At 43.3% G+C, this 14859-nt stretch overlaps 1 protein-coding gene across 1 annotated transcript in view; it reads right to left on the bottom strand.

The window, feature by feature from the left end:
* Positions 1 to 463: 463 nt before the first annotated feature.
* Positions 464 to 14859, bottom strand: part of LOC136629113 (zinc finger protein 271-like) — a 31840-nt gene continuing 17444 nt past the window's right edge. The window contains exons 8-9 of the mRNA XM_066605248.1: positions 5824 to 5926; positions 464 to 2952 (exon numbers count right to left, since the gene is read on the bottom strand). Of these exons, the coding sequence (XP_066461345.1) occupies positions 944 to 2952; positions 5824 to 5926 (2112 nt within the window). The 3' untranslated portion in view covers positions 464 to 943. The remainder of the gene's footprint in view (positions 2953 to 5823; positions 5927 to 14859) is intronic.

The following is a 14859-nucleotide window of genomic DNA, read 5'->3' as shown; positions in this document are numbered from 1 at the left end:
AAGAAAATGGTTAGCAAGGCTTGATTTAAGATCTTATGTATTTCTGTTGGCAGTATCTACCTGATCTGTAAATGTTTGCAACCGTTATGAACTATTATGCCGACCAGCTTTCCCAAGTTGTCACTTATGTATAAAACTCTTGGCTCTCTTGAAACCTGGCATGTTAAGAGCTCACCTGAACATGAACTGCGTAGGACCCATGAGTTATCAGGCTGTGTACCCCAAGTTGTATAGTCCTGTATAAATAAAGTCTGATATGTTACACTGAAGTTGTAGAACCTTTCCCATGTGATCACAGCTGTATATTACTGTGTGCGACTCTTCCTAGTCTATGACCCTATAGTGATGAGATGGAGGGGAGACGCCCTTGCTGGGCTCAGTGGTGGAATACGATTCTTATAGTTATTATTTATGAAAGGATCATTCTCAAAACCAAAAAATGTCCTAACAAACTCCACAAAGTCCGGGATCGGCAGTGATTCCCCCCTCACTACTTATACACATAATGGGTACCAGCTCTCCCTCATCTCCATCAGTTCTGAGGAAACATCATCTAAAGGAAGAAGAAAGATCGGCCCAAATACAAACATGTAAGTTATACAAGTAAACTTTTATGAACAGTTAGAGACAAGTTTAGAGACGCAGTTATATGTATCAGTGTGAAATATTCTATGTACACGGCTGATATAAAGGTGGGTTATCTGGATGCTATTTGTTTCTGGATAACAGATGTTTATTGGTAATTACATACATTTCTTACTCATCATTTAGTGATGTAAATAACTTCCCCTTTTGTGCATGTCACTTTACCTTTTACATTTTTTTGTATGGTTTGACAAAAACAGATTTTAAAAAATGGCTTCTCTCCTGCGTGAACTTTTTGATGTAGCAGTAAATATGATTAATAAGTAAAATATTTCCCACATTCTGAACATCAAAATGGCTACTTTGTTGTGTGACATTTCTGATGCCGAACTAGCTTTGATTTCCCTGTATAACATTTCCCACATTCTGAACAGGAAAATGGCTTCTCTCCTGTGTGACTTCTCTGATGATCAACGAGGGCTGATTTCCTTGTAAAACATTTCCCACATTCTGAACAAGAAAACGGCTTCTCTCCTGTGTGACTTCTCTGATGTATAACGAGGTCTGATTTCAATGTAAAACATTTCCCACATTCTGAACAAAAAAATGGCTTCTCTCCTGTGTGAAGTCTCTGATGTTTAACAAGGACGGGTTTCTGTGCAAAGCATTTCCCACATTCTGAACAAGAAAATGGCTTCTCTCCCATGTGAATTCTCCTATGATCAACAAGGACTGATTTCTGTGCAAAAGATTTCCCACATTCTGAGCAAGAAAACAGCTTCTCTCCTGTGTGAATGCTCTGATGCTTAACTAGCCTTGATTTCACTGCAAAACATTTTCCACATTCTAAACAAGAAAACGGCTTCTCTCCTGTGTGATGTCTCTGATGTTTAACAAGGTCTAATTTCACTATAAAACATTTCTCACATTCTGAACAAGAAAACCTCTTCTCTCCTGTGTGAATTCTCTGATGTATAACAAGGTCAGATTTCTGTGCAAAACATTTCCCACATTCTGAGCAAGAAAACGGCTTCTCTCCTGTGTGAATGCTCTGATGCTTAACTAGCCTTGATTTCACTGCAAAACATTTTCCACATTCTAAACAAGAAAACGGCTTCTCTCCTGTGTGAATTCTCTGGTGTTTAACGAGGTCTGATTTCACTATAAAACATTTCTCACATTCTGAACAAGAAAACCTCTTCTCTCCTGTGTGAATTCTCTGATGTATAACAAGGTCAGATTTCTGTGCAAAACATTTCCCACATTCTGAGCAAGAAAACGGTTTCTCTCCTGTGTGACTTCTCTGATGTTTAATAAGGTGTGATTGGCTTGAAAAACATTTCCCACATTCTGAACAAGAAAATGGTTTATCTTGTGTGTGAATTCTCTGATGGCTACTTACCTGTGATTGCCTTGAAAAACATTTCCCACATTCTGAGCAAGAAAACGGCTTCTCTCCTGTGTGAATGCTCTGATGCTTAACTAGCCTTGATTTCACTGCAAAACATTTTCCACATTCTAAACAAGAAAACGGCTTCTCTCCTGTGTGAATTCTCTGATGTTTAACAAGGTCTGATTTCACTATAAAACATTTCTCACATTCTGAACAAGAAAACCTCTTCTCTCCTGTGTGAATTCTCTGATGTATAACAAGGTCAGATTTCTGTGCAAAACATTTCCCACATTCTGAACAAGCAAACGGTTTCTCTCCTGTGTGACTTCTTTGATGTTTAATAAGGTTTGATTGGCTTGAAAAACATTTCCCACATTCTGAACAAGAAAATGGTTTATCTTGTGTGTGAATTCTCTGATGGCTACTTACCTGTGATTGCCTTGAAAAACATTTCCCACATTCTGAACAAGAAAATGGCTTCTCTCCTGTGTGAATTATATGATGTTTAACAAGGTATGAATTAGTTGAAAAAGATTTCCCACATTCTGAACAAGAAAATGGCTTCTCTCCTGTGTGAATTCTCTGATGCTGAACTAGCTTTGATTTCCCTGCAAAACATTTTCCACATTCGGAACAAGAAAACTGCTTCTTTCCAGTGTGATTTCTCTGATGTCTAACGAGATGTGATTCCTCTGTAAAACATTCCCCATATTCTGAACATGAATACGGCTTCTTCCCTGTGTGAGCTCTTTGATGTTCTCCCCTTCTGAGACATTTCTCTTGCCTATCAGTCTGTGATAAATCAGAAGATGGGACCTGTATAGGAAGATTGAATGATGGATCTTTGCTGTGAAGGGCTGAGGGGATATCTGGGATAATGGCAGGTTCTTCATATGTATCTTGTGTGATACCACAATCCTCTGCTTCACAATCTGCAGATATCAGATCTCCCTCTGAGCTTCTAGTTCCGTCATCTGCCAAGAATAAAGCAGATTATTCTTTAATATTATAAACCTTATAAATGATACTGATATTTTATAACATTTCTATACAAATAACAAGTCATGTAGCAAAATGTAATCATCATCTAAGGGTGCTTTTACACAGGCTGACAGTCGCTGGAGTAATCACTCAAAATAGGCATTACGGGTCCTGACAGAGTGAGTGAGAATCACTCTCTAATCGGTCACTTGGTTTGCAGCTCACTTAAATACCAAGAGATTGTCAGTGCAGAAAACATCACCAAAAACTACAGATGTGAATCAGGACTTACAAGTAACTAACAGGACTTTCATGAATAACATAGGGGTCCTGCGGGTTCTGTAAAAGGAGCATGAAACCGGCTTCCGGTCCCTGATAGCTCTCCGAACCAAAGCTACAGAAATAGTATATTCCATACAGATGGAGTTCGGCCATTTCTGTACGTTGATCAGTTTCTGTTTTTCCATTAAGAACTCATATAAAATCTCCCATGAAGCCGGATGTCAGTAACACACGGCGTACAGCAAATACAGAGCTGCTCATCTATAAAACAGCTTAGTACATATAATTCTATATGCTGTCACATCAGACTGGGACGAGGCCAGGGCAGGGAGGCGTGTGGCAACTGCACAATCTTACGGCCACCTAGTTTAGCGCTCTTAAAGCTATGGCGTCACCTGCTGCTACTAGTGCTGACAGTCTTATTCACGGTACTGCCATGTCCCGCTCTCTCTCACAGGCTGACAGAGTGACCTCCTTCCTCCCTCCCCGGCTCCAGCGTTCACTGCAGTCTGAGTGACGGCACTGGGGAAAAGAAGCAAGGTCACACTGTGAACCTGTGGATGACGGAGGCAATGGAAGATGATGGGTGCTGTTGGGGGAGAGTGGAGTATGATGGGGGCTGGTTAGGTACATGAGGATTGGGGTTGTTTGGGGGATGATAAGGACTGTTTGCAGGATCATGGAGGATGTTGGGAGTTGTCTGGGGGACATGGGAGGATGATGAAGCCACTTGGAGATGAACATGATATGGAATTATATTTTTTGATATTTAAAAGTTTATTCTGGGTCCCATATGACTCTAGTTATGCCACTGATTAGGGGAACAGAGGGAGATCATAATAATAATTGAGAGCACAAAGTGGGGTCACATAATTAATTCGAACCTCAAAGGGAGTCACATTACTAACTGAGCCCACAGCAGGGGCACTATTCCATAAAGTGAGATCACAACGTGGGACATAGCTATGCAGTGGGACCACAGTGGGCATATTATTGGGGGGGCATTGAAAAGTTCACTAGTGGCGGCAGCAGCAGCTTGCTGGGGGGAGTGGGCTGAAGCAAGTTTTGGCTGCAAGAAATCTTAGTGGCAGTCTGGGCCTAGAGAGAAGAACATATATTATATTTATCCATGGGGAGGGAGGAGGCATTCTGGGTTTTGCTCTGGGGCCCCATGGGCTCCTTGTATGCCCCGGTTAATACTTGCAGCTAGCTTACTTCATGGTTGACTGTCATACTGCAAGCTCTGGTCTGTAGACCTGCAGTCGAGCTGGGACACATTTGTAAAATGTGCCCTTAATGCGCTCGTCTGAAAATAGTCATATAAAGTGGAAACACAGTTCTTGGTACTATATAAGTGCACAGAGCTTGGCTTTGGTGCTGTATTAATGTACTGAGCTTTGTTCTGGTATTGCATCTATGTGCATCACTAAGCTTGGTTCTGGTGCTGTAATTATGTTATGACCTTGGTCCTGGTGCTGTATTCATGTACTAAGGTTGGTTCTGCGGCTCCAATTCCTGTTAGATAAAGAAGGATGAAAGGACACATTGTGGCCGGTCACACACAACCAGACTGTGCTCACCGACTGCGGTCAGTAGTCATGTAATTATGCCAGTATGTTATGTGGTCAACTGCATTGCAGGTTTCCACTGTTAGATCCTGCTGCGGGTCCGCACCAAAATCTGCATCAAAGTCCACACTATATGATGTGGATTTTACCACAGATCTGCAGCTGATTTCACCATTTCAATTGAAGGAGCGAAGTTTGATGCAGATCCACATCAAAATATGCGCTAGTGGTGAAGATTGATATGTGAAATAAGATGCAGAAAACCCACTGTGTGTGAACGCACCCCTATGTTGGGCCGCTACTCATTGGCATGTGATATATTCCTGCCCTACAGGCTAAATTTTGCCAGCCAGCCCCTGACCATTACACAGAGCTGCCATGAGATATATTGGGCTCCTATATAATGAGATTAATGAGAGCCCCAGGGGACGGGTGGGGGATGGGGTTTGAGTCTTTAGTGGGAGGTGATGAGCAGAATGGCCAGCGGGAAGCAGAGTAACCTGTCATTGACCACTGGGGGGCTCCTTAAAGGGATCCAACCCCCCCGAGATATAATTCCTACAGCTAGTGTGCAGAGTGCTGGCGATCACTGACTGGGCTCAGGACATATTGACATCTTTATTGACAGGCAGGCAGCAGCCAGCAGTCAGCGGGGGCCTCTGTAACCATTTATTCTGCCCTGATGGCGGTCTGACTCTTCCTGATTCTGAACAAACTCTTTGAAACCATTAGAAAACACATCTGTAAGCCGTTACTTTATCTCCAACCCCCTTATAATCGGCTCAGACGTTATATTAGGATGAAACTACTCGGAATCTGTTTCCCAATTGTGCCCATTTATGGCAACTGGAAGAGTATTACGGTGAGATCACACACTGCGGGATTGTATAATCTACAGTACAATGTAAGGGAGTGGGATTCTAAGAAACCGCATTCCCTCCCAGCTGAGAGATAAGAATGTGACCGAGGAGAATCTGTGACTCCTCTCAGCTGTATTTAGTTGTTACTACTTACCTGGGCGGTTACCTGTAGGAATCCCCTCTTTACACCGCTGATCGCCCCTCACATTTGTCTCTGTAGTATTAATATTGGTCAGATCTTCATCCGGATACAAAAGCTGTGAGACAAATATTGTTCAAGTCAGCAGACAGTTACAAAAATGACCTTACAGCAGTAGTCATCAGTCATGTCAAAGTGGATGCCCTGTCTAGGCTACAATTGCTCCCTAAAGGAATTCGGTCACCGGTTCCTGAAGTTTGGCTTGGAGTTGAGCTCTGAGTCAGAGGGGGCCATGCTGGCTTTTCCCTCCCACATCCTGCAGACTGATGGCTCCCTCCCCTTTTTTGTATAGGAAGAGAGCCATCACTGTATGCTGCAGGCAGGGTAAAGCCAGCACAGCCCCCTCCGTGACCCAGAGCTCAGCTGCAAGCCAAACCTCATGAACCCGGTGACAGAAGCCCTTTCATTCTATAAAGGTTAGTATTGTGTAGCTGTATTTGGTTCTACATGATCATAATGTGCTTCACACTGCTGGATTTTATAAAGGTCGTCCCTTTACAACAAAGTATCCGCAGAATAACAAACACTTGTTTTCAAAATTAAGTGTGTTTTTTAGTACAGAAATGAAAGATAAAAGAAATACACTTGTCTGATTACCATGGAGATAATTATCCCGGATTTATAACCTACACTACCGTTCAAAAGTTTGGGGTCACATTGAAATGTCCTTATTTTTGAAGGAAAAGCACTGTACTTTTCAATGAAGATAACTTTAAACTAGTCCTAACTTTAAACAAATGCACTCTATACATTGCTAATGTGGTAAATGACTATTCTAGCTGCACATGTCTGGTTTTTTGTGCAAAATCTACAAAGGTGAATAGAGGCCCATTTCCAGCAACTATCACTCCAGTGTTCTAATGGTACAATGTGTTTGCTCATTGGCTCAGAAGGCTAATTGATGATTAGAAAACCCTTGTGCAATCATGTTCACACATCTGAAAACAGTCTAGCGCGTTACAGAAGCTACAAAACTGACCTTCCTGTGAGCAGATTGAGTTTCTGGAGCATCACATTTGTGGGGTCAATTACACGCTCAAAATGGCCAGAAAAAGAGAACTTTCATCTGAAACTCGACAGTCTATTCTTGTTCTTAGAAATGAAGGCTATTCCATGCGAGAAATTGCTAAGAAATTGAAGATTTCCTACAACGGTGTGTACTACTTCTTCAGAGGACAGCACAAACAGGCTCTAACCAGAGTAGAAAAAGAAGTGGGAGGCCGCGTTGCACAACTAAGCAAGAAGATAAGCACATTAGAGTCTCTAGTTTGAGAAACAGACGCCTCACAGGTACCCAACTGGCATCTTCATTAAATAGTACCCGCAAAACACCAGTGTCAACATCTACAGTGAAGAGGCGGCTGCGGGATTTTGGGCTTCAGGGTAGAGTGGCAAAGAAAAAGCCATATCTGAGACTGGCCAATAAAAGAAAAAGATTAAGATGGGCAAAAGAACACAGACATTGGACAGAGGAAGACTGGAAAAAAGTGTTGTGGACGGATGAATCCAAGTTTGAGGTGTTTGGATCACAAAGAAGAACGTTTGTGAGACGCAGAACAAATGAAAAGATGCTGGAAGAATGCCTGACGCCATCTGTTAAGCATGGTGGAGATAATGTGATGGTCTGGGGTTGCTTTGGTGCTGGTAAGGTGGGAGATTTGTACAGGGTAAAAGGGATTCTGAATAAGGAAGGCTATCACTCCATTTTGCAACGCCATGCCATACCCAGTGGACAGCGCTTGATTGGAACCAATTTCATCCTACAACAGGACAATGACCCTAAACACACCTCCAAATTGTGCAAGAACTATTTACAGCAGAAGCAGGCAGCTGGTATTCTATCGGTAATGGAGTGGCCAGCGCAGTCACCAGATCTGAACCCCATTGAGCTGTTGTGGGAGCAGCTTGACCGTATGGTACGCCAGAAGTGCCCATCCAACCAATCCAACTTGTGGGAGATGCTTCTAGAAGCGTGGGGTGCAATTTCACAAGCTTACCTCAACAAATTAACAGCTAGAATGTCAAAGGTGTGCAATGCTGTAATTGCTGCAAAAGGAGGATTCTTTGACGAAAGCAAAGTTTGATGTTAAAACAATGTTATTTCAAATACAAATCATTATTTCTAACCTTGTCAATGTCTTGACTCTATTTTCTATTCATTTCACAACGCATGGTGGTGAATAAGTGTGACTTTTCATGGAAAACACAAAATTGTTTGGGTGACCCCAAACTTTTGAACGGTAGTGTATATGTCTTGGTTTACTAGTCTTGGTTATCTGAAATGTAATTCAGTTATGTTTTTATACTGACACTGTTCCTAATATTAAGACTCACATGTGTAACGGTTATGATTATCTGAATGGGCAGGAAAATACATGTCACCATTACAGACTAAATTGGTAATTAGTGGGTAACACTAAAATGGAGAAGAACTTGGGGATTTTACTTGACTGTAAACTTAATTGGAGCAACCAGTGTCGGGTAGCCGCTGCCAAGGCAAAAAAGGCATGGGTGGCATCAAAAGAGGTCTAGAGGAACATGCCGAGAACATTGTTCTTCCTTTTTACAAGATACTGGTTACACCACACATGAACTATTGTGGATAGTTTTAATCACCAGTACTCAAGAAGGACATATCACAGCTTGAGTGGGTTCAAAGGCGGGCAACTAAAGTATTAACTGGAATGGGGGGACTACAGTACCCAGAGAGGTTATTAAAATTGTGGTTATTTAGTTTTTTTAAAAAAATGCTGAGGAACTACTTAATTTGTAATGTCTTTCAGCCGCTGGATTGAAGCCCAGGTGTAGTAGCCGAGCTGGGCACTGGAGAGTAGTCAAGTAAGCCAGGAGTCATTATCGAGAAGTCACGGAATGCAGTACAATGGGTTGACATGGAAGTGTAGTCAAATGGAAGCCACAGGTCAGTAGCAGGACGTATCGGTATGCAGTACAATTGGGATGAGACAGAAGCCTAGTCAAATTGAAGCTAGAGCTTAACAGCAGGAGGTATCGGTACAATTGCAGATGAGCAGGAGGAAGAGTACCTTGATCAAGGTGGTAGAGCACAATAATGACGCACTGAAGGAATGGCAGGGCTAGGCTTATATAGGAAGTGCAATCAGGAGCAGGAGGCAGGAACTAGGTAACTGGGAAATACAGAAAAAGGCTAGGTTTCAGCGAGGGAACTGTTCATGTCCTGGAAAACCTAGCGGAGAGAGCTGCTGACTGGAAAACAAGAGGTGGGTTCGAGCCCTGACAGTAGCCCCCCTCCTTGAGGATGGTCTCCGGACATCCCAGGTTCCAGGGTATCTCCTGTGTGACTCTCGGAGCATGCACATTTTTCTCTGGTTGCCAGGAGCTCTCCTTTGGCTCATACCCTTGCCATGTCACAAGGTACTGTATTTTACCTCTCTGAAGTCTGGAGTCTAGAATCTTCGCTGCCATGAACTCGTCCTGGCCCTGAACTTTCACATGAGGAGGTGGTTGATGTCTTCCCACAAAAGTATTCTGATGATATAGCTTTAGTAGGGAAACGTGAAACACAGGATGAATCCTCAGGCTGCGGCTGACCCTTTCTACAATTGGGAAAGGTCCCTAGTTTCTTTCCTGAAGTTTGGGAGAGGGCACTTGCACCTTAAGGTTCTTGGAGGCTAACCACACCTTTTCTCTAACCTGGAAGGTAGGAGCTGCTTGGCGATGAGGGTCAGACACCTTCTTAAAGCTATTCTGGGTTTCCTATTAGGTTTTTTTAGTTGCTTCTGCATTTCTGCTAACGCCGTCAGTCTATAGTTAACCGTTGGGACTGGAGTGTTGATAGGGAGGCCAGGCATAAAGACAGGATGTGTACCATAGTTGGAATAAAATGAGCTCTGGGCAGTTGAACGGTCTTGAGCATTGTTGTAGCTGAACTCTGCTGTTGATAAATCCACCCAATCATCCTGTAGATGGAAGATAATGCACCAGAGATATTGCTCCAAAGTCTGATTTGTTTTTTTCGTCTGGCCGTTAATCTGTGGATGAAAAGCAAAGGAGAGTTTTACGGTAATATGCAGACCCTGCAGAATTGTCTTTAAAACCTTGAGGTGTACTGGACCCCTCTGTCACAGACCACATCATCTGGAATTCCATGTAGTCAGAAAATTTTCTGGATCATCAACTTCATGGTCTGTTTGGCAGTGAGATTTTTTCTATGGGGCTGTAGTGAGCCATCTTCGTAGGTTGGCCCACAACCACAAGGACAGTAGTCATCTGTTTTAAGGGGGGGGGCAGATCAACTATAAAGTCCATGGATATAGATCCCCATAGCCTGAATGGAACTGGAGAAAGCCCAGCAGGTGAGCACATGGCGTCTTGTTCCGAGCACATACCTTGCAAGAGAGATTACATACTTCTTCACATCCCTCCTGCAGTCAGGCCACCAAAAGGAACAAAGTAGAAGTTCTGAAGTCTTTGTGACCACCAGGTGACCGGCCAGCATGGAATCGTGGACTAATTTAAGGACTTCGAGTCAACCAGCCTCGGGAACATACAGTTGGTGTTCTCGCCACCAAAGCCCTTCTGTAAAGAAAAGCTTCCCATCCTTTGAAGCACAACTCAAGAATGGGTCTTTTTTGTATTCTCCCTAAATCTTTGTTAGGTCTTCAGAGTGTAAGATGCTCCCCAATTTCTTGGGGACAGAATTGTGTCGCATTTGCCCTCTCTTCAGACTCTACACAAATCCTGCACAATATACCTGCCTTGCCATTTCGGGAACCAGGGTAGTAGAACACAATGAAATTATACCTGGAGAAGAACAAGGCCCATCATGCTTGTCTCACAGACAACCTCTTGGCAGTGCAGAGGAACTCTAAATTTTTATGGTCAGTAAGAACCATCACTGGGTGATGGTCTCCTTCGAAGAGGTGTCTCCACTCGGTGAAAACTACTTTGATGGCCAGAAGCTCCTTGTTCCCAACATTGTAGTTTATCTCTGCGGGTGATAACATGTAGGTTAGAAATGCGCAAGGATGTAGTTACAGCTTATCTCCCATTCACTATGACAAAATGGCTCCCACCGCAAAGTCGTGAGGAGTCCACCTCCATGACAAAAGATAGATCTGGGTTTTGGGTGGATCAGTATTGGTACTGAAGTAAATACAGTCTTTAGTTTCTCAAAAGCATTTTGAGCCTCTGGGGACCAGGAAAACATGCATGCTTTCTTTGTGAGGGAGGTAATGTGAGAGATGACTTTTGAGAAGTCCTTGATAAATTTTAGGTAGAAATTTACGAAACCAATCAGGTGCTGTACTTCCTTCAATTTTTTTGGAATAGGCCAATCCAGGACGGCTTTCATCTTCCTGGGATCCATAGTTAAGCCCTCTGGGGAGATAATGTATCCCAGGAATTAAATTTGGGTCTGTCTGAACTCACATTTCTCTAACTTGATGTAGAGGTTATTCCAAGACCACCTGAACGTGTCCACAATGTTCCTCCAAATTGTCAGAGAATATGAGGATGTCGTTGAGATATGCCACTACAAATTGATCCAACAGGTCTTGAAACACACCGTTGATAAAGGGCTGGAAGGTAGCAGGAGCATTGCAACGACCGAACGGCATCACTAAGGACTCAAATTGTCCATATCTTGTCCTGAAGGCAGTCTTCCATTTGTCTCTGGGCCGGATCCGCACCAGATTATATACTCCTCTGAGGTCCAGTTTCATAAAGAGCTTGACTGCCCAAAGGCTCTCCAACAGTTCTGGGATTAATGAGAGAAGGTAGCGATTCTTAATGGTTATCTTGTTTAGCTACGGGTAGTCGATGTACGTATAAAGAGTTGAATCTTTCTTTTTACCAAAGAAAATGGGTGCTCCTGCCAGAGAGGAAGATGGCTGGATGAAGCCTTTTTCTAGATTCTCATCCAGATGTTCCTGATGGGCCCCTAACTCTGGTTCTGTGAGGTTGAAGATACGCTTAAATGAAATAGAAGAACCAGGGAGCAGCTCAATAGTACAGTCGTATGGCCGGTGAGGTGGCAGCTAGTCAGCCTTCTTCTCGCTGCAAACATTCTTAAACATATGGTAGTGAACTGGTAATTTATCTAGGTCCTGTTGACTGTCCTCGAGGTCTTGCACTGGTTTAGGGGCAGATGGTGCCATCTGTCCCAAAACCAGTTTTCCTTACAGTTTTCTGAAGGGAAGGCAATGGTCCTGGTTTCTCAGTTGAAAGAGGGATTAGGAGTAGAAAACTAGGGGATCCCGAGAATCACTGGAAACTTGGGGGATGAGATGAGCTGGAAGCTGATTGTCTCGTGGTGGTCAGGGTTCATGTGGAGCTCCAGCTCAATTATTTCCTGTGCGAATGGGCCTGAAGACAAGGGTGACCCACCCACGGTTTCTATATTGATCGGTATGGACTGGAGTCAGGTTGCAATGTCCTTGTCACGAGCGAATGTTAAGTAAATGAACTTCCCCACCCGCTCCTGAATCCAACACTGCTGAGCACTGAGTCTTCTAATCGCCTGAGAGGACAAAATGGTGGAGTGGGGGAAGGGTTAACATATCATGCTGAATTACTGGTACAAAGGTGTTTTGGATAGCATCCCCTTGTTTCATGATGGCTGGATTGACCATTGACTTGGCATGGGGCAAAGCAAGAGTCCTTTGGGGCTTGCTTCAACAGTTTAGGCCATAATGTCCCAAGCTCCCACAATAGATGCACAGATTTTTCAGCCCAGCGCCTTTCTTTTTCTGTGATAGAGAGAGGTCTGCGGATGACATCTACCTGAATAGGTTTGGGTGGCTTCAGTCCTTTGGTGGGGACTAAGTGTGGGTTGACTGAAAGGGTTCTGGGTTCTGGTGTCCGCAAACATCAATCTCTCCCTTCACTGCTCAAAAAGTATCTGGTCAATCTGAATGCATAACTGGATAAAGTCTTCCAGATTATCAGGAGTCTCCACTCTGGTAAGTTCATCTTTTACCCACTCAGATAAACCCCGGCGAAAATCGTTCTGCTATGCAGCAGGAGTGTGTCATTTTCCCAGCGATGGAATTCTGCCGTATATTCTGCAATAGAAGGTTTGCCCTTGTCGTGGGCCATGCAACCTCCCATCAGCCATGGCACAACGGTTTGGATCATCGAAGATTTGACCCATAGTGGGCATGAAAGTGTTGAGCCTGTTGAGGAGTTTGCTGACAGTCTCTATGTATAGCAAGGCCCAGTCAAGCTCCTCGTCAGTGAGGAGGTTAATAATAAAGAATACCTTTTTCCAGTAACTGGTAAACAGCATTGATTTAGGAAACCCTAATATTAGCGACGGTCACCTGGCAGCAGCATGCAGACTTCTGGCGCAGAGTTGCACATCTTCAAGATCTGCCTCTGTAGCCCCTCAATCTCCCATTGTATACCAATACCCTTCTCTTGGTCGTGGGTTCGAGCCCTGATAAATTACTATTTATAAATATATCAGGAGACAATACAGAGATCTCTCCAATCATCTATTTATACCCAGGACTGTAACAAGGGGGTGCCCACTACATCTAGAGGTAAGAAGGTTTCTACACCAACATAGAAGGGCTTATTTTTTTACTGTAAAAGCAGTGATACTATGGAACTCTCTGCCGGAGGATGTGGTAATGGAGAACTCACTAAGAGTACTAGATGAACTTGGAGTCTAATAATATTACATATTATATCCCCGATTACTTCAGAAGTGTTAGTGATTTTGGAATTGTTCTGATTGCCAGAAAATTTTGCCCTATAATGAGGAAAATTAGCTTATAACTCATTGAGGGTTTTTTGTCTTTCTCTGGATCAACATTTGGTGTCATAGACCCAACTGAATAAACAACTGTGTTTTTTTCAGCCAAAAATACTATTATTAGATGTATTTGGTATTGTTATACTCACTATTTTCTTGAAAGTCTCATGAAAGTTGAATGCTTTTGGGTCTGTAGAGGTGGACATGTTGGAGTTCCGCTTTTAGTATGTATCTTACTATATAAACAGGAGCCTCAGTGCTGCTGCCACCAGATCTTGCTGCAGGTCTTTTGCAGCCACTGAAGGGTTTTTGACCAACTGCCTCCTCCAGTATCCAGTGACGACTCTTTCTGCCATGTCTGGATAGTGTAGCCAGTGTTCCTGTAACATTGAACTTGCATCCAGCTATATCTCTAGGAACATTCAATACTTTTGTATCTTTCGCACCCCTTTCCTTGTTTGAACAAGGCAATGATTGTTTCTTTTACCTTTTTAGACCAGTCTCTTCACTTATCGGTATTTCTAACATGTAATCAAACATCACAGTCAGCAAAGCTCTTGCCAGTCCAGATATTTGATCTATTTTATCTCAAGCACACCTGATCCAAATGTCTGGCATTTTGTGGAGAAGTCAGAGACCACTTGTTATTTTAGTTGTGTTGAGCAATTTACATTCCTCTTGTTTGATTGCAAAAAGCAAACAAAAAGCTTTCTAAATTTGGAAAATGTACCTAATCTGCAATGTGGGTTGAATCATTTTGATTGCAACTCTTACAATAACTAACTTAAAGGGGTTGTCCCGCAGAAGCAAGTGGGGTTCAGCACTTCTGTATGGCCATATTAATGCACTTTGTAATATACATCGTGCATTAAATATGAGCCATACAGAAGTTATATACTTACCCCCTCCGGTGCTGGCGTCCCCGTCTCCATGGCCACCAGCAAACTTCTCCTCTGGTTGCCGCAACAGTCGTGCTTGCGCAGAGAAGAATCCTCTTCTGGAGGGTCCAGGCTCACGAGCTGCCTCCTGGCTTCTCCCCCTTCTCAGCATCATCGCGTAGCTCCGCCCCGTCACGTGGTGCCGATCAGCCAATGAGGTGGCTGTAATTGGCAGTGGAGCTCAGACTGAAGAAGAACATCCACGGTGCACCATGGGAGAAGACCCACAGTGCACCATGGGAGAAGACCAGCGGTGCACCTTGGGAAATGACGGCGGCCATCTTGGAAGAAGATTTTTATAACTTCATGAAACAG

This window comes from Eleutherodactylus coqui, chromosome 5 (assembly GCF_035609145.1).
Source record: "Eleutherodactylus coqui strain aEleCoq1 chromosome 5, aEleCoq1.hap1, whole genome shotgun sequence".
Classification (NCBI taxonomy): Eukaryota; Metazoa; Chordata; class Amphibia; order Anura; family Eleutherodactylidae; genus Eleutherodactylus; species Eleutherodactylus coqui.
Note: the sequence above shows the minus strand (reverse complement) of the source record. Positions and strands in the feature narration are given on the sequence as shown.